We start from the raw sequence: 26,264 nt of genomic DNA on the forward strand, positions 1-26,264 counted from the left end.
CAAAAGCTTTTAAGGTAATGCTGACATATTAAGAAATCAATAATATAGACTGAATCTAAGGGCACTGGATACAGACAGCATTACTCTTGAGGTAAATGACAGTTTTGATGCAATTTGACTATGACTATAACTTCCCCACCCCTCTCAACTCTGTGGTCTTAAGTAGAACTCTCAGATTTAGTTCTTTGATGTACAGGTGAAGAGGTATGCTGATCTAAGATTAGGAACTTATCTTACTTTTGGTAGTTTATTGTAAAATTATTGCTTCATTTCAGGCTGAGTACTTTTCAGTAGAATATTAAGTATTCCTAACCATATGGTTGGAGAAGGAAATGGCAACCCACTCCAGTGTTCTTGCCTGGAGAATCCCGGGGACGGGGGAACCTGGTGGGCTGCCATCTATGCGGTTGCACAGTTGGATACAACTGAGGTGACTTAGTAGCAGCAGCAACCATATGGTACTTAAATGTTAAGTGTCCCATTTAATTAATAAAAAGGTCTCATAAATTAGGTGCTGGCATATAGGGGATAGCCTAGATAGTCTCAAGAGGTCTTTTGCTTAGAGGGAGGTGTTCCCTCTGAAAATTCAAAAGGAAATTTCCTGGATAATTTTATTTTCCATTTTTAATTGGCAGCTCATTGTCTATTAAGGAGTTCATCACAGAAGGAAATTTCTGCTACCAAATGTTTACAACAGACAAAAGAAGGAATAGATGACATTAAATGACACATCTGTATGCATTTGGCCCTTTCTAACTGGTAAAGTGAAAAATACAAACCATAATCCTTTTAAAAGACAGGACTGGAACACATGAATCACTGTGTTGATTAATTAAATATAAAAGAATAAAAGCAATACTTAGATGTAGTTATAAAGATGAGAAGGCACTTTACAAACGTTACTTGTACAGGAAAGCGACCTTCAACACTCCTAGACAAGAAACATAATTTTTACTGAGTTTGTGACAGCAAAATGAAGATTCTCCCCCATCATTTCCTACTAATCAATCACTAAGTCACTCATCATGCTATGGATGATTCAAAAAAGGGGAAAATGTGGTATCTTTCCACAGTAAGTGAACACACAAATAGGAGGAAGAGTGAAACAAATACAAAAATATTCAGTACTAAAATATCTGGTTTTAAGTTGAAAAGGAGTTCAGAGGTGGGGAATCACTTAATTGAAAGCACAAATCTAGGGATTAGGTGGACAAATCTTGACAGGGATATGGGAGGTTAAAGAGATGAATGAATAAACTGTCAGCTTGTGGCTTAGACTATAGAGAACTCTGATTCTCTATTCCCTTTAAAGGGAAAGGCTTTAACAGTGGAGGTGACAAAATGGTGAAAAAAGTGAAAGTCGCTCAATTGTGTCCGACTCTTTGCAATCCCATGGAGTATACAGTCCACGGAATTTTCCAGGCCAGAATACTGGAGTGGGTAGCCACTCCACTTCCCGACCCAGGAATTGAACTGGGGTCTCCTGCATTGCAGGTGGATTCTTTACCAGCTGAGCTACCAGGGAAGCCCACAAAATGGTATGACAGTATAAAATAAAAATTTTGCAAAGGATACTTTCAGGATATGTTAGTGTTTCAAATATACTCAGAAAAAATATTAGACTAATTCTGCTTTTTTAAAAAAATCAATACTTGATACTACTAAGCAAATAGTATTAATAACAGATGAAATGGACTACCAGAAATTTTACTGACAAGAGTAAGAACAATTATAAGGATGAAAATGAAAGATAATTACTTATGCTATTTTATCCTTCAATAATTAAAAATCATGAATCAACCAGAGGACAGTGTGAAGGCCAGATACACAGCTATCCCTCCTCGTGCCCAGAAGTTTTATTAGATTCTCCCTGTACCCAGGAAGTGTTTTGGGAAGGAAGAAGGGCAAGGAGATATCCTGAGAAGTAAATTACCTTCTGGGTTACTACCCACAAAAGACTATTAAAACAGAATAACTAAGATGTTTTAACTAAAAAGACTAAACTAAGTGGTTTCTGAAAGTCACATTAATGAGTGCTTAAGAAAAAGGTGTAATCCATGATAGGAACATTCATGCTCTATTATTTGTACATCTAAGCTGTGATATCTTTATACTCACTTGTCTACAAATAATATTAAAATTTATGAACACAAAAATTTATAAGTCAAAAATAGAGTCAATAATCAAAGGCTGTACTTTGAAGGAGAGAGGAAGTGGCCTGTTTCAAATATAATACTAATAAACCAACTTTATCACACAAACAACAATCTACTATTATACATCATGAAGCTTCGGAGGGGTTAAAAAATCTTACACATTTACATGTCATTCCTTCATTTTTTTCCTTAAAATTATAAACAAATGCAGCAGAAACTACCAATTTATCATACCTGAGGGCCACCCCAGAGGAGAAGTGACATCTTATTTAACTTACAAAGACAAACATTTCTGAAGCATAGGAATTGTGAGATATTTTGTCAGATTTAAAAATAAACCTCGAAATTAAACTCTCAACTGCAAAGAAATAGCATATGGTAGTTTTCAAACAGATATTTAGTTATTTCATCTTCAAGGAATTCAGAATAAAAGGACTTTTCCTTTAACTAACATAAACCTTAACACAAACACCAGTAATACTACCCAGGAAATAATCGCCTTTCATTACTTTGAAGAAAAATTTTGATATACTTTTTAAGTTATTTAACTATATGCTACAAAAGAGGGAAGGTACTCCTTATCAGTTACATTAGTGGACTTTCAAAATAAACCTGAATGGATATGTTTCAAGAATATGGTTATTATTTGTACAATTCACTTCTTACAACCACACAATGGCTACAATGGCTAAAAAGCAAGCTTAAGTTACTGCAGTCATGGATAGGGTAATACGCTTTATGAAGCACTGGTTTTATATTTCATCTGCAAGAGCACGTGAGAGACCAAAGGGCTGAACACCACAGTGGTATTACCAGTACACGATCATATAAAATTTCAGAAAATTCATCATTTTATAACTTTTCACTCTATTACAATCTTTTATTAACACACTATTTCATGGCTTCGACATAACAGAGATCTGCAAAGGTGATCAAAAGAGTTTACTATAATTTTTGGATGGTTCTTATAAAGACATTAAATCCTTATGTTTCACTCACTAGAGGTAAATTCAATACAAGCTGTCTCTTTTATCTCATTCTTAAAGCTCTTATTAGAACTATGAAATAATTAATCTTGATTCAAAATGTTATAAAAAACTAGAGGAAATTTTAGAAGACAAGCAGAAAACTTTATTTCTGTAATTATTTAACCATACATTATAATGAATAGTATACATTCTCCTGATTTCACTTTGTACCTGTAATTATCAGGCATCATTTAACTGCTCCTAAATGCAGATTGATCTTCCAAGCAATGCTCTCTTGGCCTGTCTTAAGAAGGTTCTCAGTCTTCATTCTTCTCTCTTTCCCATAAGGACTAATTTTAAGTAAATCACTTATTTTGTGATCTTAGCTGGGGTGGGGTTCGGGGAGGAACACTGTCTTAACTGTGGATCTTAAAGATGCAAATATACATGAGCAGAAGTATTATGGGAAGAATTTAGCTAACATGGGATATATAGAAGACAGTTGATAAACATTCTATTTCTCTCGTAATAATTTTCAAAAAACAGCATTATTGGCTTAGTGGATATCTAAGGTAATTTAGTATTCCCTTATCTAGCAATTTGGTTATATTCCTAAAAAAATCATTATTTTTTATGTCTTACCCTTCCTCCCATTTTAGTTAAATTGATGACAGCTAGAGCATGACAACTACCAATATTCCGTGTTTTATAGACAAAGTGAATGGCACACTACACGCCTCTATTATTTTAGTCTTGAACTAAGAATTCCTTGGTTTTTGGAAGCCACTTTTCCTTCACCATAAATTTTATCTAATATTTTAAAAGATTACTGGGGAGGAGGAGGAGGAAATGTATTTAGTTCTGACATCTTCTGTAGTTACAGTGAGTACTGCATCTTCTATTTCTTTTGTATCCCCCAAAGTACTAAATGTTGGCTATACTAAACATGTTTAATAAATACTTGTTGATCTGACTTGTTCTTACAGAACGGTACTGTTTTTAATATACAAGAACATCTGTTATTTGGCACTGACTAGGAATGAAATGTTCTGTATTAGTGAGTTTTTAAAATAATAAGCTTAACCCAGTAAATACTTAAACACCATTTTTACCTTCTTTGGGAAGGAGGGGGATAATAAATCTTTCTAAATATGCATTTACTTACCTCTCAAAAATAATAATTTTAACTTTCTTCAGATGATTCTAGGTCATAATTTGAAGTACTAGTACTTATATTTTCCTGTACATAAATGTATGTATATGATAGATCTATATATGGAGAACATGAAGAGGGACCATAAAAAGAATGGTGTTCTAACATGAGGCCGAATGACTAGCAATCCTATGATTTACTTGGGAATTCTTTTCTTAAACACATCTGTCAGATGTTTGTTTGGTAATGGCATTTTTTTTATAAAGACATGGTGACAGATAAAGGATTGTATTCATTCCTTCACTCACTCACTAAATACTTAAGAGGGTACTCTTCTAGGGCTGGGATGACTCTAGGGTAGTCAAGCATGGCTGATCCTGTAAAATCCCTTAGTGAAAAGGGCAGTCTACTCTAGGATCATTTTCCTTGTCCTCTACAAAACTCCGTTTCTCCTTTCTTGCTCCTTATCTGAAAGTTGGCCTAATGACATATGAATGAATATGACATCTTTGTTTCAAGAGTTGGTACTGGAGTGTTTTAGCAAAGGTATCTTTCAAAAATGATAAATTCTTCCCAAGCAGAAGATGATAACATGTCTGTACACATTACACTAAGTATAATTCTATCAATTTTATTAAACCCTACATAACGCTTGATTTTGATCAGGGCATAGAAATAATATGAACATTTGCTTTTTCAATAATATAAAAAGATCAAAACTTCAATTGGAGAATCTACCAAATAGTATTTTTGAGGAGTAAATGAATTAGTTTATATAAAACACTTAGTATGATCACTTACTATTAACTGAATCAAAATTTCTCAACAGGGCATGGTTCCAACACCTAGTTACAACATTTCTGATTGTCCTAATAAGTGGGGTGCTACAAGCATTTAGTGAAAGGGAATCAGGGATGCTAGCCATTCTACATGACTTTTGCATGTCACAGTAAAATTGAGAAATACTAGGTGGGGCCATTTCAAGATAGGAAATATATTTTTTTCAATCTTTGTTAGTGTTCCATCCCATGTCATAACAGTGAATTACTCTGACACCATCCATATAAAAATTGGCTACTTTGCAAGAATATTATCCTTCCCTATTTTTTCAACTTGACATCCTATAATCTGTCTTGTCAAGTTATTTCTATTTTGATTAACCTTTATTTCCATACTCTTTCACTTCCCATACTACATTTTTTTTTTTTTTATTACTACTGACTTCAGTTTTTAGTCTAATACCAAGTTTTGCTCAAGGTTATCACATTGCAGAACTCCAGATGGCACTATTTACATTGTACTCTGTAAGCCATAGCCCTGGAATTGTGCAGCTTGGCAGCTTTGCCTCTGCCTTACATTTTCCTGTTATCTTATGTTTCTAATACTCAAATTTATTCCTTGTAAAGAGTGACAAAGACTACATGTTACTATATCTTATGTGGTCATGTCTGAACACATATACACTGTACTGCTATTCTATAACTACTTGTTTTTTTATAGATATATGTAATATAATTAAAACACTTATGTAATATTAAAATATTTTAGAGAAATGTACAATCAAAATATTTTTATCATTATATATTTTGATAGGTTATATTTTCTATGAGGTTCATTCAAAATTGTATAGTACACTTTTTTTTTCCTCATTCTTTTTTACTTTACAATATTCTATTGGTTTTGCCATACACTGACATGAATATGCCACTGCTGTAAATGCACTCCCCATCCTGAATCCCCCTCCCACCTCCCTCCTCATACCATCCCTCTGGGTCATCCCAGTGCACCAGCCCCAAGCATCCTGTATCATGCATTGAACCTGGACTGGTGTTTCGTTTCACATATGATATTATACATGTTTCAATGCCATCCTCCCAAATCATCCCACCCTCGCCCTCTCCCAGAGTCCAAAAGACTGTTCTATACATCTGTGTCTCTTTTGCTGTCTCGCATACAGGGTTATCGTTAATACCTTTCTAAATTCCATATATATGTGTTAGTATACTGTATTGGTGTTTCTCTTTCTGGCTTACTTCACTCTGAAATAGGCTCCAATTTCATCCACCTCATTAGAACTGATTCAAATGTATTCTTTTTAATGGCTGAGTAATACTCCATTGTGTATATGTACCACAGCCTTTTTTTTGTTTTTACCTCTAATGCTTTATTAAGAATTTCCTCCTTGTTGTCACATTGGTTTTCTAGCATGTCTTCATAGATGTCCATGAGAAAAGCAATTAAGTAGGGAGAGCTGTGACTTGGTTGTAAAGCAAGTAATTGATTTAACAGATTGGGATATTTGAAAAGACCATGACCCTGCAAAATCTCTTTCAAATAATTCCACGCACTTTCATTATGTGGGACTAGTTTGATCATTTCTAGAGTGTACTGGATTTCTCTCTCCAATATAGCATGATCATTGTAGCCCGTACTGTTAGAAATTATGAAATATCTTTGGTTCCAGACAGTTATTTCTCACATCCTCTTTGAGAAGTTGGTCTACATACTGCAACTCATTATCCAAAGTTTAAATTCCTGAATAACCTGTCGGTGTTGCCAGGCATGGTAATTCTTTGCACCCTGAGTAAGAATATCCGCAATAAACTCAAGCTCCTGAGATGGGTCTCTCAGCCATTCCACCAGCACTCACCTATGATGCCAAACTTGATAGTTTTTGGGCCGCTGCTCAATTATTGCCGAGACGTGTAGTTCATTTCCTCATGTAGATCCTTCTGAAGTGACTTTGAGAGAACACTCTGGAAATGCCACACTATGTAACTGGCTGCATTTAACTCAATAGCATCTCTGATTAATTTAAAAGCCTGCTCACTTCTCTCGTCCCGCTGCAGGACAGCCCAGAAATAATCACAGACGTCCTGAAATTTCTCACTATAAATGATCTGGACCACTGGATTGGGGCCATCATTCTGTGACACTGGATCTATATCAGGCCATTCTGCTCTGTCCCTGTACAGGACATAGGTGGGCGAGTCCAGGCTCAGGAACCCATCATCCATAGGGGCTGCCGCCTCTTTCTGCAGCGGCTGGGGAGGCGGTGGAGGAGTATGGGGCTGAGGAGGCGGCGGCAGCAGCTTCCGCTGACCTGGTTCCCCACCCCCTGCGGCCTCCCCGACCCGGTGGTGGCCGCCATCACTGCTCTGCCCAAGCTGAGGAGGCGGCGGAGGCCCCGCCCCCAGGGCCACCACAGCTTTCTTATCCATTCATCTGCTGATGGACATCTAGGTTGCTTCCATGTCCTGGCTATTGTAAACAATAATGGTGCGACGAACACTGGGGTACACGTGTTTCTTTCAATTTTGGTTTCTTCGGTGTGTATGCCCAGCAGTGGGATTGCTGGGTCCTATGCCAGTTCTATTTCCAGTTTTTTAAGGAATCTCCACACTGTTCTCCATAGTGGCTGTACTAGTTTGCATTCCCACCAACAGTGTAAGAGGGTTCCCTTTTCTCCACACCCTCTCCAGCATTTATTGCTTGTAGACTTTTGGATCGCAGCCATTCTGACTGGCGTGAAATGGTACTCATTGTGGTTTTGATTTGCATTTCTCTGATAATGAGTGATGTTGAGCATCTTTTCATGTGTTTGTTAGCCATCTGTATGTCTTCTCTGGAGAAATGTCTGTTTAGTTCTTTGGCGCATTTTTTTATTGGGTCATTTATTTTTCTGGAATTGAGCTGCAGGAGTTGCTTGTATATTTTTGAGATTAATTCTTTGTCAGTTGCTTCCTTGGCTATTATTTTCTCCCATTCTGAAGGCTGTCTTTTCACCTTGCTTATAGTTTCCTTTTTTGTGCAGAAGCTTTTAATTTTAATTAAGTCCAATTTGTTTATTTTTGCTCTTATTTCCAATATTCTGGGAGGTGGGTCATAGAGGATCCTACTGTGATGTATGTCGGAGAGTGTTTTGCCTATGTTCTCCTCTAGGAGTTTATAGTTTCTGGTCTTACGTTTAGATCTTTAATCCATTTTGAGTTTATTTTTGTGTATGGTGTTAGAAAGTGTTCTAATTTCATTCTTTTACAAGTGGTTGACCAGTTTTCCCAGCACCACTTGTTAAGGAGATTGTCTTTAATCCATTGTATATTCTTGCCTCCTTTGTCAAAGATAAGGTGTACATAGGTGCGTGGATTTATTTCTGGGTTTTTTATTTTGTTCCATTGATTTATATTTCTGTCTTTGTGCCAATACCATACTGTCTTGATGACTGTGGCTTTGTAGTAGAGCCTGAAGTCAGGCAGGTTGATTGCTCCAGTTCCATACTTCTTTCTCAAGATTGCTTTGGCTATTTGAGGTTTTTTGTATTTCCATACAAATTGTGAAATTATTTGTTCTAGCTCTGTGAAAAATACCATTGGTAGCTTGATAGGGATTGCACTGAATCTACAGATTGCTTTGGGGAGTATACTCATTTTCACTATATTGATTCTTCCAATCCACGAACACAGTATATTTCTCCATCTATTAGTGTCCTCTTTGATTTCTTTCATCAGTGTTTTATAGTTTTCTATATATAGGTCTTTTGTTTCTTTAGGTAGATATATTCCTGAGTATTTTACCACTTCATGGGAAATAGATGGGGAAACAGTAGAAACAGTGTCAGACTTTATTTTTCTGGGCTCCAAAATCACTGCAGATGGTGACTGCAGCCATGAAATTAAAAGACGCTTACTCCTTGGAAGGAAAGTTATGACCAACCTAGATAGCATATTCAAAAGCAGAGACATTACTTTGCCAACAAAGGTCCGTCTAGTCAAGGCTATGATTTTTCCAGTGGTCATGTACGGATGTGAGAGTTGGACTGTGAAGAAAGCTGAGCGCCGAAGAATTGATGCTTTTGAACTGTGGTGTTGGAGAAGACTCTTGAGGGTCCCTTGGACTGCAAGGAGATCCAACCAGTCCATTCTGAAGGAGATCAGCCCTGGGTGTTCTTTGGAAGGAATGATGCTGAAGCTGAAGCTCCAGTACTTTGGCCACCTCATGCGAAGAGTTGACTCACTGGAAAAGACTGATGCTGGGAGGGATTGGGGGCAGGAGGAGAAGGAGACGACAGAGGATGAGATGGCTGGATGGCATCACTGACTCGATGGACGTGAGTCTGAGTGAATTCCGGGAGTTGGTGATGGGCAGGGAGGCCTGGCGTGCTGCGATTCACGGGGTCAAAAGAGTCGGACACAACTGAGCGACTGATCTGATCTGATCTGATTTTATTCTTTTCATTGCAATGGTGAATGGAATTGTTTCCTTAATTTCTCTGTTTTCTCATTGTTAGTGTATACGAATGCAAGGGATTTCTGTGTGTTGATTTTATATCCTGCAACTTTACTATATTCATTGATTAGCTCTAGTAATTTTCTGGTGGAGTCTTGAGGGTTTTCTATGTAGAGGATCATGTCATCTGCAAACAGTGAGAGTTTTACTTCTTTTCCAATTTGGATTCCTTTTATTTCTTTTTCTGTTCTGATTGCTGTGGCCAAACCTCCAAAAGTATGTTGAATAGTAAGTGGTGATAGTGGGCACCCTTCTCTGGTTCCTGACTTTAGGGGAAATGCTTTCAGTTTTCACCATTGAGGATAATGGGTTTGCTGTGGGTTTGTCATACATAGCTTTTATTATGTTGAGGTATGTTCCTTCTATTCCTGCTTTCTGGAGGGTTTTTATCATAAATGGATGTTGAATTTTGTCAAAGGCTTTCTCTGCATCTATTGAGATAGTCATATGACTTTTACTTATCAATTTGTTAATGTGGTGTATTACATTGATTGATTTGTGGATATTGAAGAATTCTTGCATCCCTGGGATAAAGCCCACTTGGGCATGATGTATGATCTGTTTAATGTGTTGGATTCTGATTGCTTGATTGCTAGAATTTTGTAAAGGATTTTTGCATCTATGTTCATCAGTGATATTGGCCTGTAGTTTTCTTTTTTTGTGGCATCTTTGTCAGGTTTTGGCATTAGGGTGATGGTGGCCTCATAGAATGAGTTTGGAAGTTTACCTTCCTCTGCAATTTTCTGGAAGAGTTTGAGTAGGATAGGTGTTAGCTCTTCTCTCAATTTTTGGTAGAATTCAGCTGTGAAGCCGTGTGTACCTGGGGTTTTGTTTGCTGGAAGATTTCTGATTACAATTTCAATTTCCGTGCTTGTGATGGGTCTGTTAAGATTTTCTACTTCTTCGTGGTTCAGTTTTGGAAAGTTATACCTTTCTAAGAATTTTGTCCATTTCTTCCAAGTTGCCCACTTTATTGGCATATACTTGCTGATAGTAGTCTCTTATGATCCTTTGTATTTCTGTGTTGTCTGTTGTGATCTCTCCATTTTCATTTCTACTTTTATTGATTTTATTTTTCTCCCTTTGTTTCTTGATGAGTCTGGCTAATGGTTTGTCAATTTTATTTATCTTCTCAAAGAACCAGCTTTTGGCTTTGTTGATTTTTGCTATAGTCTCTTTTGTTTCTTTTGCATTTATTTCTGCCCTAATTTTCAGAGAAGGCGATGGCACCCCACTCCAGTACTCTTGCCTGGAGAATCCCAGGGATGGGACAATCTGGTGGGCTGCCGTCTATGGGGTTGCACAGAGTCAGACACAACTGAAGTGACACAGCAGCAGCAGCAGCAGCTGCTGCCCTAATTTTTAAGATTTCTTTCCTTCTACTAACCCTGGGGTTCTTCATTTCTTCCTTTTCTAGTTGTTTTAGGAGTAGAGTTAGGTTATTTGACTTTTTTCTTGTTTCTCCAGGTATGCCTGTATTGCTATGAACCTTCCCCTTAGCACTGCTTCTACAGTATCCCGCAGGTTTTGGGTTGTTGTGCTTTCATTTTCATTCTTTTCTATGCATATTTTGATTTCTTTTTTGATTTCTTCTGTGATTTGTTGGTTATTCAGCAGCGTGTTGTTTAGCGTCCATATGTTGGAATTTTTAATAGTTTTTCTCCTGTAATTGAGATCTAATCTTACTGCATTGTGGTCAGAAAAGATGCTTGGAATGGTTTCAATTTTTTTGAATTTACCAAGGGTGGATTTATGGCCCAGGATGTGATCTATTCTGGAGAAGCTTCCATGTGTGCTTGAGAAAAGGTGAAATTCGTTGTTTTGGGGTGAAATGTCCTATAGATATCAATTAGGTCTAACTGGTCTATGTATCATTTAAAGTTTGTGTTTCCTTGTTACTTTTCTGTTTAGTTGATCTATCCATAGGTGTGAGTGGGGTATTAAAGTCTCCCACTATTATTGAGTTATTGTTAATTTCCCCTTTCATACTTGTTAGCATTTGTCTTACATATTGTGGTGCTCCTCTGTTGGGTGCATATATAATTGTTGTATCTTCTTCTTGGATTGATCCTTCGATCATTATGTAGTGTCCTTCGTCTCTTTTCACACTCTTTGTTTTAAAGTGTATTTTGCCTGATATGAGTATTGCTACCCCTGCTTTCTTTTGGTCTCTGTTTGCATGGAATATCTTTTTCCAGCCCTTCACTTTCAGTTCGTATGTTTCCCTTGTTTTGAGGTGGGTCTCTTGTAGACAACATATACAGGGGTCTTCTTTTTGTACCCATTCAGCCAGTCTTTGTCTTTTGGTTGGGGCATTCAACCCATTTACATTTAAGGTAATTATTGATAAGTATGATCCCACTGCCATTTATTTTATTGTTTTGGGTTCGAGTTTATACACCCTTTCTGTGTTTCCTGTCTAGAGAAGATCCTTTAGCATTTGTTGGAGAGCTGGTTTGGTGGTGCTGAATTCTCTCAGCTTTTGCTTGTCTGTAAAGCTTTTGATTCCTCCTTCATATGTGAGTGAGATCCTTGCAGGGTACAGTAATCTGGGCTGTAGGTTATTTTCTTTCATCACTTTAAGTATGTCCTGCCATTCCCTCCTGGCCTGAAGAGTTTCTGTTGAAAGATCAGCTGTTATCCTTATGGGAATCCCCTTGTGTGTTATTTATTGTTTTTCCCTTGCTGCTTTTAATATTTGTTCTTTGTATTTGATCTTTGTTAATTTGACTAATATGTGTCTTGGGGTGATTCGCCTTGGGTTTATCCTGTTTGGGACTCTCTGGGCTTCTTGGACTTGGGTGATTATTTCCTTCTCCATTTTAGGGAAGTTTTCAACTATTATCTCCTCAAGTATTTTCTCATGGTCTTTCTTTTGTCTTCTTCTTCTGGGACTCCTGATTCGAATGTGGGGGCATTTAACATTGTCCCAGAGGTCTCTGAGATTGTCCTCATGTCTTTTAATTCGTTTTTCTTTTTTCCTCTCTGTTTCATTTATTTCTACCATTGTATCTTCTACCTCACTTATCCTATCTTCTGCCTCAATTATTCTACTGTTGGTTCCCTCCAGTGTTTTTGATCTCATTTATTGCATTATTCATTATATATTGACTCTTTTTTATTTCTTCTACGTCCTTGTTAAACCTTTCTTGCATCGTCTCAATCCTTGTCTCCAGGCTTTTTATCTGTAACTCCATTTTGTTTTCAAGATTTTGGATCATTTTCACTATCATTATTCGGAATTCTTTATCAGGTAGATTCCCTATCTCTTCCTCTTTTGTTTGGTTTGGTGGGCATTTATCCTGTTCCTTTACCTGCTGGGTATTTCTCTGCCCCTTCATCTTGCTTATACTGCTGTGTTTGGGGTGGCCTTTCCGTCTTCTGGCAGTTTGTGGAGTTCTCTTTATTGTGCAGTTTCCTGGCTGTGGGTGGCGTTGGATAGGTGGCTTGTCAAGGTTTCCTGGTTAGGGACGCTTGTGTCGGGTGTTCTGGTGGGTGGAGCTGGATTTTTTCTCTCTGGAGTGCAATGAAGTGTCCAGTAATAAGTTATGAAATGTCAGTGGGTTTTGAGTGACTTTGGCAGCCTGTAAATTGAAGCTCAGGGCTATGTTCCTGTGTTGCTGGAGAACTTGCGTGGTATGTCTTGCTCTGGAGCTTGCTGGCCCTTGGGTGGAGCTTGGTTTCAGTGTAGGTATGGAGGCTTTTGGATGAGCTCTTATCCATTAATGTTCCCTGGAGTCAGGAGTTCTCTGGTGTTCTCAGGATTTGGACTTAAGCCTCCTGCTTCTGGTTTTCATTCTTACAGTAGCCTCAAGACTTCTCCAAGTCGCCTGTCACTTCCAAGGCGGTTCCATCTGTTTTAGCTTCTTCTGTTTGCTGGTCTCTTCAGTGTCTAATTTCTGCCCTCATACAAGGGGGTGGTGGTAGACACTTTTTTAGGCTCACTTGTTCAGTCATGCTGTGGGGAGGGAGGAACACTGCAAACAAATAACACTGGCATCTGTGGGGAGTGGTCCCAGTGTCTCGGCTACACTGGGTTTGCCCCCGCTCACCGTATGTGTGTTTTCCTGTCTACACTGCTTAGGCTCTAGGTTACTCTGCTGGGAACTGTCTGAGGCCGGCCCTGGGTTGTATGCACTTTCCAGGTCTAAGCCACTCAGGTTCAGGTACTCAGGTAGTCCACAAAGGCACAGACTTGGTTGGGCCTGCGTTTTGTGCTGTTCCCAGGTCTGACCAGCTCAGGTGACCAGGTGTTTGGCTAGTGCAGTTTCTGTGACTTATGGCTTCCCACGTCCCTGCCACTCAGTTTTCTGGGTATACAACCAGCGCACCTTCTCAGGTGGATGTTGACCGTTCAGAATCCCAAGAAGTCTTGGTTAGCAACGAAGCCTGCTTGCAGTTTGGTAGATGATGCCTCTCTGGGGCATGACTGATCCCTTCTGGCTCTGGCTGCCCTCACCTGCTTGTCTCCAGTGGGGGATGGGTCTGTCCACAGCCAGCTAGCTCTAATCAGTCCTTTGTTTGGTGAGCAGGCCTGGCAGTGTTTTACGTTAGGGCTTTTCGCGGGGTGGGTATCCTGCAGTCTGGTTTGCTATCTCTAGTTAGTTCCATCAGATAGCCCTCGGGGCAATTCAGGCGGGGTCCTTACTCTAAGCAATGCAGCCCGTGCCTCCCTGCCCAGCCCCCACTTGCTAGTGGTGGATACAGGCATCTGCGCTGCTTCTCTGCTGGGAGTTACTGTTGGGCACTTAATGTGTGGGTTTTAATTATTTATTTATTTTTCCTCCCGGTTATGTTGCCCTCTGAGGTTCCAAGGCTTGCCACAGACTCACCAGTGAGAATGTTTCTTGGTGTTTGGAAACTTCTCTCTTTTTTAAGACTCCCTTCCCGGGACGGATCTCCATCCCTACCTCTTTTGTCTCTCTTTTTACCTTTTATATTTTTTCCTACCTCCTTTTGAAGACAATGGGCTGCTTTTCTGGGTGCCTGATGTCCTCTGCCTGCATTCAGAAGTTGTTTTGTGGAATTTAATCAGCGTTCAAATGTTCTTTTGATGAATTTGTGGGGGAGAAAGTGGTCTCCCCGTCCTATTCCTCTGCCATCTTAGGACTGCCCCCCAAAATTGTATAGTACACTTTAGAAAATGTTTAAAAAAGGTAATATTGGGACAGATAAAGAACTTTTAAATGAGAACTCAATTTTCTTAAGAACTTGCAGATATTACAGAATATTAAAACTAGATGAAATCTTAAATAAAAAGTCATATTACAGAATGCACATTAGTAAGAAGTATCTAAAATATTATTAGATACAAATACTATCTTCTCACAGGATGAATTTGAAAATTGCCACTGAGAAGGGTGAATGAATTAAGAGTGCAGGTAGTACAGTCAGACTGCCTGATACTCGAGTTCCTCTCCTTAACAGCTATGTCCCTTTCCACAAATTATTAGCCTCTCTATGCCCTGTATCCTCATCTTATAAATGGAAGGTAAAAATATAACCTATCTCAGACGTGTTGTAAAAATTAAATAAACTTACATAGGTAAGGCACTCAGTGTTGGTTAGTATGCAGTAAAGTACTCCATAAAATATTTAGTAATATTATTTTTATTATAATTCATTTACAGGAAATAAAACACCTGTGTGAGTCTTAGAGAAGCTTAAAATGGTTCTGAAATGATTATTCACAGGTTTAAAAATATATCGGTGATTACCAAGAACCTAGCACAGTGCCTGGCACATAGTAGATACTTGACATTGGCTGTCTGGATGAATTAGTCTACATATTCATTTATTCGCTATACATTCAGTCTCTGTATCAAGAGACAAACAAGTGCCAACTTTTAATGGATAGATTGAGACATTAGTACAAGTGAGACCATCTTCATTCTGAATCAGAATTTGGGAATTTTCAATAAAATAGGTTAAGTTTTATGAACCTCTTGAAAGGATAGAGTGTTTTGAAATGGTGTCCCTAAGGCCACAAATCTCTTAGCTGATTATAATATTGTGTCTCCTTGAAAAGGTCAAAGTCAAACATCTGAAGATATGCACAGATCAACAGTGTATGAAAAAGAATTTTTTTTTTTTTTTGAGTTGCAGAAAGAAACATTCTTTCTGCTCTTTATAGTACAAAACGTTAAGAATCCATCTTGTAGCACTGTTTCATATTGTTGAATTACATAATGAAGCTTAGTATTTAAAAAATTTTATTCACCATTTAAATAGTTTTAAAATAGTTCAGGAGCACTTAGCACATTCACAATGTTGTGCAACCACCACCACTATCTAGTTCTAGAACATTTTCATAATCCCAAAAGGAAACACTGGACTCATTAAGCAGTCATTCCTATGTCTGGTCCTCCAACTTCCTGGCAGCCACTAATCTGTTTTGTCTAATGATCTGCTGCTTCTGGAGAATTTACCTAATGGAAACACAGAGTATTTTATCTCTGGCTACTTTCACTTAACATAGTGTTTTCAAGTTTCATCTATGGTGTAGCATGTATCTATATTCATTTTTGTTTACAGGTGAATAGTATTTCAATGTGTGGATATCTGTGCTTAGTCGCTCAGTCATGTCCAACTCTTTGTGACCTCATGGACTGTAGCCTGACAGACTCCTCTGGCCATGGGGATTCTCCAGACAAGAATATTGGAGCAGGTTGCCATACTCTCCTCCATGGGATCTTCCCAACCCAGGGGATCGAACCCAAGTCTCTTGCATTATAGGCAGATTCTTTACCATCTGAGCCACCAGGGAAGCCCATGTATGGATATACATTTATTTGTCCATTCATTTACTGATGGACATCTGGGTTGCCTCACCTTTTAGCTATTGTGAATAGTGCTGCTAGGAACATTCCTTTGTAAGTTTTCATTTGAATAAACACCTGTTTTTAATTCTCTTGGGTCTATACCAAGGATTGGAAATGCTGGGTTACATGTTTAACATTTTGAGGAACTGCCAAACTCTATTCCATGATGGCTACACCATTTTACATTCCTACCAGCAAAGTATGAGGGTTTCAGGGTTTCAGTTTCTTCACATTCTTGTCAACACTTGCTTTTTCCTTTGTGTTTATAGTTATCTTAGTGCTCAGTGGTACTTTATTTTGATTTTCATTTCCCTAATGACATTCAGCATCTTTTCATGTGCTTGTCAACAATTTATATATCTTCTCAGAAGAATCATCTATTCATGTATTTTGCATATATTTTTTTCTAAATTGGGTTGTTTGTCTCTTTATAATTGAATTAGAAGAGTTTCTTGTATATCTTGGATGACACTTTTATTAGATATATAATTTGCAAATACATTTTCCCATTCAGTGGAATATCTTTTCACTCCCTTGACAGGGTCCTCTGGTATTCAAAAGTTATAAATTCTGATGAAGCCCAATTTATTTATTTTTAATAGATGTGTTTTTTTTTTTGTCATATTTAAGAAACTATTACCAAATCCAAGACCCTAAAGCTTTGTCCCTGCTTTCTTCTTCTAAGAGTTTTCTAGTTTTAGCTGTGTATTATTGAGGATTTTGCATCTATATTTGTAAGGAATACTGGTGTGCAGTTTTCTTTTTTTATGAAGTCTTTGTCTGGCTTTGGTTATCAGGATAATGATGGCCTCACAGAATGAGTCAGAAAGTGTTTCCTCCTATTCTACTTTCTGTAAGCATTTGAGAGACAGGTGTTAATTCTTCCTTAAATGTTTGGCAGAATTTACCAGTGAAGAATCTTGTCCTGGGCTTTCTTAGTTGAGCAATTTTTGATTATCGATTGTTTCTTTATTTTTTATAGGTCTATTTAGATTTTCTTTTTTTTTTCCCCTTGAGTTTTGGCAGTTTTGTGTTTCTAAGAATTTGTCCAAGACACCTAGGTTATCTGATTTGTTGGTATTTAACTATTTATAGTACTCTCTTATAATCCTTTTTATTTCTGTAAGGTTAGTAGTAATGTTCCCACTTTTCCTGATTTTTACCACTTATAGTATTCTCTCTTTGTTTCTCTAGCTAAAGGTTTGCTCATTTTGTTATATATTTTCAAAGAACCTCTTTTGATGTCATTGACTCTATTATTCTCCATTCCCTATTTTGTTAATCTTTGTTCTAATCTTTCTTATTTCCTTACTCGTGTTAGTTTTGGGTTTCTTCTTTTTAAGCTTTGTAAGGTATCAATTTAGGTTATTAATTTGAGTTCTTTTTAATGTAAGTGTTCACAGCTATAAATTTCCCTCTGAGCACTGCTTTTACTGCATCCTATAAATTCTGGATATTATGTTTCTTCACTCATCTCAAAGTGAAATCTAATTTCCTTTGTGATTTCCTTTTTGACTTATTGGCTGTTTAATGAGAGTGTGTTATTCACTTTCCATGTACCTGTAGCTTTTCCTTCTGTTAAAGGTTTTTAGTTCATTACACTGTGATTAAAGAAGATACTTTGTGTGATTAAAAACCTAGCTTTGAGGACTAATAGATGGTTTATTTTTATGTGTTCCAGGTGCACTTGAGAAGAATGTACATTTGGCTGATGTTGGGAGTGTTTGGATGTTTTATATATGTCTGTTAGGTACAGCTTGTTTAAAATGTTAAAATCCTCTACTTCTTTATTGACCTAGTTATTCTATTTAGCATGTTCTTTAAAAGCATGGTATCACCGGCATACAATTCTAAATCCAAGATGACACAGGTTTTGAATATGATTGCACAAGGATTTCACTAAGGTACCTTTATCACCAACATACACAGATCCAGACTCCAGTAGACATCACTTTAGTACAATGATAGGAATGATTCCTGGGATATATTTGGCTATTTCTTCTACCCAAATTGCAGAGCTGCCATTTGGCTGGTGTCTTTGTCACTCGGTAATTGTATACTTTGAGTTAATGGAGACAGTTGTACTGAAACATTTTTCTATGGTAGTTTGTCCCCTCAGAATTCCTACTTTCTTTGTTACTTGAGAGTGTATGTTACTACTCTTTCTTAAACTTCTTGATTTAGCTACATCTTCTGTTTCTTTTAAAGATCTTATCTATATAGTTTAGCTTTTAGTCCAAGAGGTTTGACTCTGAAAGCCAATCAGAATTGTCCCTCTGGTTGGCAAATTAAGCTGATAAATACTATATTTAGCTCCCCAGCCACTGCTGCAATGATATTATCAACCTCAAGTATCTCAGACTTACAAAAATAGGCATGCATTTATTGCTTATGGGTCTGGGGACACTCTTATTTCATAATGCCAGATGGGTCCATCTCTGCTTAATGTATTTCTCACTCTGGGGCCAGTAGCTATCTAGGACATGTTTATTTAAAGTGTCTGGTTGAGTCACATCTGCTAACATTACAGTGGCTTCAACAAGTCTCATGGCTAAGGTCAACAGAGCAAGCAAAGTCTCTGTCCGCAGGAGCATGGATGGGAGAGTAAGTATTTACTCAACAGTAATACCATCAACCACAGGCTAGCAAAGCAAGACAATCAGGAGCAACATAATAAATTTTAAGTTAAATTGATTTAAATTAAAGGTCTCATTTTGAAGTTAAGTCCTTTCTCCTATTTAGAGTAATAATGATTTTTTTTAAATAAAATGATAATAATAGAAGGCAGTAGACTTTAAAAAAATTCTTATCACTTGACAAAATAAAAAGGTGGCAACCCTCTGCTAGTCCCCCAAATTTTAGGACAATTTTACTATTCTACAAAGATCCCAAAGTATCCTACAAGAAATAAAAAATCACAGACCTCTGAATGTAATCCCAAGTCTCTGGTGGGTATTCACTATTCAAAGGATATTCCTTGGCTTGCAAAGACACTCATTTTCCCCCTTCAAAGATTTCATTATTCCAAATGCTATGATTAGGAAACTCCATGTGTTAGAGAACTAAAGTGTCATTATTTCTTTCTAGTGATCTAATTTAAGTTTTACATTAAAAAATAGTCCCACTAACTCTTTCGTCTCTATACAAACTCAGTTTTTTAACACTTGGGACTCTAGTATCTTAATGTTATGTAAATCTTTTATGTCTCTGACATGAAAATCTTAACAGGCAGTACATAAAAAATGATGGCCTATGACTCTATAACTTTAAAAAGAGCTACTGAGAAGATTAAAATTTAAAAAGAAGTTAGTGGCTTTACTTCCAATGTGAAAGGACACATACTTAGTAGTTTTATATTTGTACAAGTATTTATAAATACTAGCAATTTTGACAACGGAGAAGGCAATGGCACCCCACTCCAGTACTCTTGCCTGGAAAATCCCATGGACGGAGGAGCCTCGTAGGCTGCAGTCCATGAGGTCGCTAAGAGTTGGACACGACTGAACGACTTCACTTTGACTTTTCACTTTCATGCATTGGAGAAGGAAATGGCAACCCACTCCAGTATTCTTGCCTGGAGAATTCCAAGGACGGTGGGGCCTGGTGGGCTGCCGTCTATGGGGTCGCACAGAGTCGGATACGACTGAAGCGACTTAGCAGCAGCAGCAATTTTGACATAGTTTTATCAAATATTAAAACTATGCAAAATAGCAGAGCAGTGATTTTTGTTTTCTTTGTGTGTGTGTGTGTGTGGCGTTCAGTTTGCTCACAGCACTGTTAAAGCAAACGAGGCAACTGGCATTCCTCTAATGACTGCTTTACTTCTGATTCCTTAGCTTATTTCCACCTCCTACACTTGGTCTTCATCTTGTTCTTTACTTGTGATATTCTCCAGCTTTAGGCACTAGTAAAATGTTATAGCTACCTCATCTGTTCAATCTAGGCAGGGGTGAGGGGTGGGGGTGGTAAGGTGGAAGAATATAATATTGAATATCTACAGAAAAGCTTTAGAAAGAGACTTTTGAATTTGTCAAAACACTAAATTCCTTATGAGTCTTGCTTTAGTAAATGAGGTTCTCAGTTCATTATTAAACATTAACTTACCAGATATAATCTGTGAAATAATTTCACAGAATGGCAAATGCCTTTTATTAGCCTACTGATCCTGTTCAATGTTTGACCTGATATATACTTAGATTTCATAAACGCGCAAACCTAAAATAAGAGGGAGAGAGGCACTCAAGAACTAGCTAGGGAATTTTCCATTAACTGAGATGAGAATTCAACGTACTGGTTTTGAAACTCCTGTTGGTGCCATACTTACACTTTAAATAAAGTATGCTTCTTTTATAACATTTTGTGGAATATATGTAGAAATTTACATTTTCTTTAATTTTTAAAATGTAATTCTCATTAACATAAGATGAAAATTCAAAAATTTTGTTGTAAGCAACATACCTGCATGTATGATCATCACTCACACTTGCAATTTCTTGGCCTTCTCTGGGATCAAATACCAAACCATTAATGAAATCTGAATGGCCTTCTAAAACCTGACATCAGGGGAAAAGTTAGTAAGAACACAAGAAAATAATCTACAATATTCCGACCTAATATTTTTACTTCACTGCATGCTTCTCTTTTCTATAAATATTTCTTAAGTAATCTGCTATTTTTAAAACATGATTTATACACCCACTTTTTTGGAAGGTTTATCTTGGAAAGAAGCTGATCATTCAACACACTGTTATTAGCTTGATCTTTTCTAGTATGCATTTCTTACAAAAACACACATTCTTTGTTTTTATTTTTTTAACTGTACCTGTCCTCAAATCACCTCATTTCTCACTTATTACATAAAGCTTATACAAAAGTTAAAGCCAGGAGAACTTTCTAGGAGCCCTGAAATAAGAGTCCCCTTTTGATTTTCTATCTCATACCTGCTGCTCTGTACACTGGCTGCTACCTAATAAACACATAGCAAGGACTTCATCTTCTACAGTTTTTATTTATTTGTTCAATGTGACTGCCAGCACTTTAGACAGCTAGAATTATAAGCCCATTATCACAATAACCCAGAAACCCTCTTTTGGCCACAGAAGGAGCAAATGGGAAGTTGTAAGTTAGAGGACTATGCATGCAGGTTAAGGTCCAATTAGTCTAAATCTTTAAAACTGAAATCCTGACCAGGCCTGTCAGATATCAGATATTTAAATAATTTAATGGATATTGTTTTTGTTTCCTATTTACCTTTTAGACACTTGAATTTGATCTTAGTTCTAAGATTAATAAAGTAATTCTATTTGGTACTACTGAGTGAACTCCGGGAGTTGGTGATGGACAGGGAGGGCTGGTATGCTGCGATTCACGGGGTCCCAAAGAGTCAGACACGACTGAGCGACTGAACTGAACTGAACTATTTGGAAATGAGGGAGAAAAAAAGGATTTCATTCAAACATTCTGGTGTAAGTTTAACAAGTCCAGGTCCTTCTTCAGAGCTTATCTCACAGTTTTTACGCCACATCACATTAACTATTTAATGTCTTTTCAAACTGGCAATAATAGTTAATAACTATTGACTTTTAATGGGTCAAAATTCTATGTGTCACTGTACACTTAGATGTTCACTGATATGGCTTTAAATAAACTAATATATACAGTGCATTTATTACGGTAAAATTGTATATAGCCTACTGTATATAACTTAGAGCATAACTTTTTACTGTTTTCTAAATGATTAGGTTTATAGTTTACCTTTGTTTTATAATATTATTCATAGGTTTTATTTACTAGAAAGTCAGGAAGGCAATACTGTTCTTATAAAAAAACATGACTCAATTTCAATCCAAACTGAGAGGTATTTAATGAATTTCTCCCCACTTTATTGAGATATATAACACTATGTAAGTTTAAGGTGTATAACATGATGATTAGTACATGATGATACAAACATACACTGTGAAATGATTACCGTAACAGGGTTAGTTAAATGACTACCATGATAGGGTTAGTTAATACTTCTATCACCTCACAAAATTACTTTTGTTTTGCGGTGAGAATATTTAAGATCTAGTCTTTTAGCAACTTGCAAGATATAATACAGTATTGTTAACTATACTCATCATGACATACAGTAGACCCCCCCCCCGAACTTACTTCTCTTAAAACTGGAGGTCTGTACCCTTCCATCATTGTCTCCCCATTTCCTCCCTCCAGGCCCTGACAACCACCACTCTATTTTCTGTTTCTATGAGTTCAGCTTTAAGAAGAGCTCCTCACATAAGTGCAATCATATAGTATTTGTCTTTCTCCATCTGACTTATCTTACAGGGTTATTGATCATACCAATAGAAAACTCACATACAGGGCTTACTATGTAAAAAGCACTGTTCTAAGTGTTTTATATGAATTAGCTTAGCCAATGCTCATAATCCCATGAAGCAGATGCTATGATCATCCTCATTTTACAGGTAAGGAAATGAGAACAAGAGATTGGGAATTTGATCAAAGTCATACTGTTACTAAGGTGGCACAGCTGGGCTTCAAACCAGATGTTCTGGCTCCTGTGTCTGTGCTTTTAACCACTTTGTGGTCCTGCCTTGCACTGCGCTGTACTGAGCTTGTTCCTGTCAAGTTTACCTCTTACTCTATGTGTGTTCATGTCTATTACACAAAGTTTCTAGTTCCCTCTCATTTCTGTGCTTACCTACTACTGTAATTTAATAAGTGATATTAGATTTATAATTCGCAGTCCTTACTATGATACTAGTTCCTTACTATAGCCTAAAATAGAATTAATGAGATTCTAAACTACATATTTCAAAGACAACCATAAAGCCATTTTAAATTGGGATAAATTCAATAAAAAAGCAGAAATAATAAATGTTTTAAAACAGATTTACAATTAAACTTGTCAACATACCTTGTATTCATTTTTATCTTGAAGATCTGAAGTAAATAATCTAATTTTCATATCAGCAGCAGAAGTACAAAATCTGGAAGTAAGAAAACAAAAATAAGGCCATTTTTAGTCTAGGTAAATGCTTCCCACCTTTAAGCACCAGAGCTATCTTCATGACTCATAATCATGCTTTTGTTTGGGCAGAAGGGGGATGCTATGGCTCCACTGTAAAATCTGTTATACAACTATGGCTGAAAGTAGGGGACACAAATTTCTTTTGGAAAACATAAAAATATTAGTGTATTAGATTTGTCTCTTTAATTATAAAAGCATAGAATTTTATTATAAATCACAACATTTAACTTTTTCTTAAAGGTTTAAAATAATGGGTTTAAAAAAGTATCTTCTTTTAGCTAGGTCAATATAAGGTATAAAAATATAGTTATACATCTATCTTAGTCTTTGCCTCCTTCAGTTATCTTTAAGCCTTCTTACTTTAAGATACACTAAATTCACTAAATTAGATGAAAGATAATAATCTTTTTATACCTAATAACGCTGGTGTATTTATTACTAAAAGTTGGAGTATTATCATATTGACCCTATTAAGGTTATTGTTTAGATGTACATCAATGTATATTACAAAACAAACTAAGCAATAAACAACTATTTTTTAACTAGTTTGCCATTAATCCTAAAATTCTTAGATTCTTAGCATGGCAGATTATGGCTGAGGAAGAAATAACTTATACATCTGTATGTACGTGTATCTGTTCAATCTCTCAGTCGTGTCTGACTCTCTGAGACCCCAAGGATTATAGCCTGCCAGGCAGCTCTGTCCATGAGATTTTTCAGGCAAGAACACTGGCTGCTGCTGTAAGTCGCTTCAGTCGTGTCCGACTCTGTGTGACCCCCTAGACGGCAGCCCACCAGGCTCCTCCGTCCCTGGGATTCTCCAGGCAAGAATACTGGAGTGGGTTGCCATTTCCTTCTCCAATGCATGCATGCATGCAAAGTCGCTTCAATCGTGTGCGAATCTATGCGACCCTATGGACAGCAGCCCACCAGGCTCCTCTGTTCACAGGATTCTCTAGGCAAGAATACTGGAGGGGGTTGCCATTTCCACCAGAACAGTTGCCATTTCCTCCTCCAGGAGATCTTCCCTCTAGGTATCAAACCCATGTCTCCTGCATTGGTAGGTGGATTCTTTACCACTGAGCCAGCTGGGAAGCCTTTGTACGTCTATATTGAAAAACAGAGCTTATTTCCAATTGTCTTTAGGTAAATGAGTATCATATGGATCTAAATTCCTCAAGTTTTGACTGCATTAAAGCTAATATTTTTTTCTCACCTAAAACATCTAATTTAATTTAAATGAAGCTTAAGTTAAAACAAGTCTCCCAATCTAGAAATCCAGATATGTTGGTAAATCTCTGGTACCATGCCTTTTCAATGATTCATTAAGAGTCATTGGAAGAAATAGATCAATTAGGCAAAACTAATTTCTGATAACAGAAATTGGATGAATAGTTGCTTGGGCAGGGGACGGGGTACAGAGATTAACCAGAAGGAGCACAAAGAATCTTTTGGGGGTCACAGAAATGCTATGTATTACTAGCATCTAGGTTATAAAAGTACATGTATTTGTCAACACTGATCAAACTGTTCCTTTAAGAATTGAGTTTACTGCATGTAAATTATTCCTTAATTTAAAAAAATTAGGTTAGCTCAGTAAGAGCTAAATTATGATTGTTAAATACTGTTTACTAATAGAAGACATACATTTTAGATTTGACATTTATGGAAATAAGGTTAGTGTTTTGTAACAGACCTTAAATAACCTGACATATCATTGCCTTTGTGAAGAAGGCCTCAGCAAGTGTGTTAATTTTTTTCTCAAAAAGCAGTCATTCTTTTCAAATGCTTTCCACAAAACTGAAGCCCAAGGATTAGAACTACAGTTGGTGGCTCAGATGGTAAAGCATCTGCCTACAATGCGGGAGACCCGGGTTCAATCCCTGGGTTGTGAAGATCTCCTGGAGAAGGAAATGGCAACCCACTCCAGGATTCTTGCCTGGACAATCCTATGAACAGAGGAGCCTGGTAAGTTACAGTCCACGGGGTCACAAAGAGTTGGACATGACTGAGCGCCTTCACTTTTCTTTCCTCATTTTATGTATGGGGCAGTAAGGGTGATTAATGACTCAATCAAATTTAGTTATTTTAACAAAGCTGCACTTTCAATAAGTGGTAAATCAGTGAAGAATTTATGATTCATAGGAATCTCACATAAACAGCTTTGTAGTCAGGCTCAAACACATGCTTCAAGGCATCACTGTTACGTCTGCATATAAGTCACAAATGTAAACAATAAGCTTAAATTATGAAATAATAGCAAATATTAAAATACCTAATACCTGGAGTTGCGGTGATGGAGGAAAAACGTCCCCATGATCAGAGGCTTCAGATCACTTAACACAAAGGATATTAATAAATGCTGCATTTAATAACTTTCAACTTACTTGATTACTGGAGGCAATGAATCAAGTCTAGTCTCTGGGCTCCAAGCTATGCCATCAACTCTGACTCCATGGTGAAATGTTCGTAGTGTTTTATACTGAATTCCTTCAACATCTGCTTCTTCCTCCTAAGCATACACAGTAAGTGTTTAAATAAGTCATGAGAAAAACAGTATAAAACCGTGTATTTTATTATAATGAAGAATTTGTCAGGGGGCCATGAATATTCTTTTGAGAAGTTCAAAAAGTGGATTAGATATTAAGCAGATTAGATGTTAGGCTATAATCCATGGGGTCGCAAAGAGTGAGACACGACTGAGTGATTTCACTTTTACTTTCTTTCAACCAGTTTATTGAACAACAAAAATATTCAAAGCTGTCTAAGTGTTACAAAATAACTCTCTAAGATAACTAAAAACAATATACTTGTTATACTTTATCTAAAAAGACATTTTATTCC

The 26,264-nt window shown here is 37.0% G+C and overlaps 1 protein-coding gene and 1 pseudogene across 1 annotated transcript in view; both read right to left on the reverse strand.

Annotated features, from left to right (window-relative positions):
* Nucleotides 1–26,264, reverse strand: part of NUP37 (nucleoporin 37) — a 52,021-nt gene that overhangs the window by 15,359 nt on the left and 10,398 nt on the right. The window contains exons 3-5 of the mRNA NM_001191327.1: nt 25,808–25,932; nt 23,307–23,379; nt 20,843–20,937 (exon numbers count right to left, since the gene is read on the reverse strand). Of these exons, the coding sequence (NP_001178256.1) occupies nt 20,843–20,937; nt 23,307–23,379; nt 25,808–25,932 (293 nt within the window). The remainder of the gene's footprint in view (nt 1–20,842; nt 20,938–23,306; nt 23,380–25,807; nt 25,933–26,264) is intronic.
* On the reverse strand, nt 6,312–7,498 carry LOC101904077 (protein farnesyltransferase/geranylgeranyltransferase type-1 subunit alpha-like; annotated as a pseudogene).

This window comes from Bos taurus, chromosome 5 (assembly GCF_002263795.3).
Source record: "Bos taurus isolate L1 Dominette 01449 registration number 42190680 breed Hereford chromosome 5, ARS-UCD2.0, whole genome shotgun sequence".
NCBI classification, from domain to species: domain Eukaryota; kingdom Metazoa; phylum Chordata; class Mammalia; order Artiodactyla; family Bovidae; genus Bos; species Bos taurus.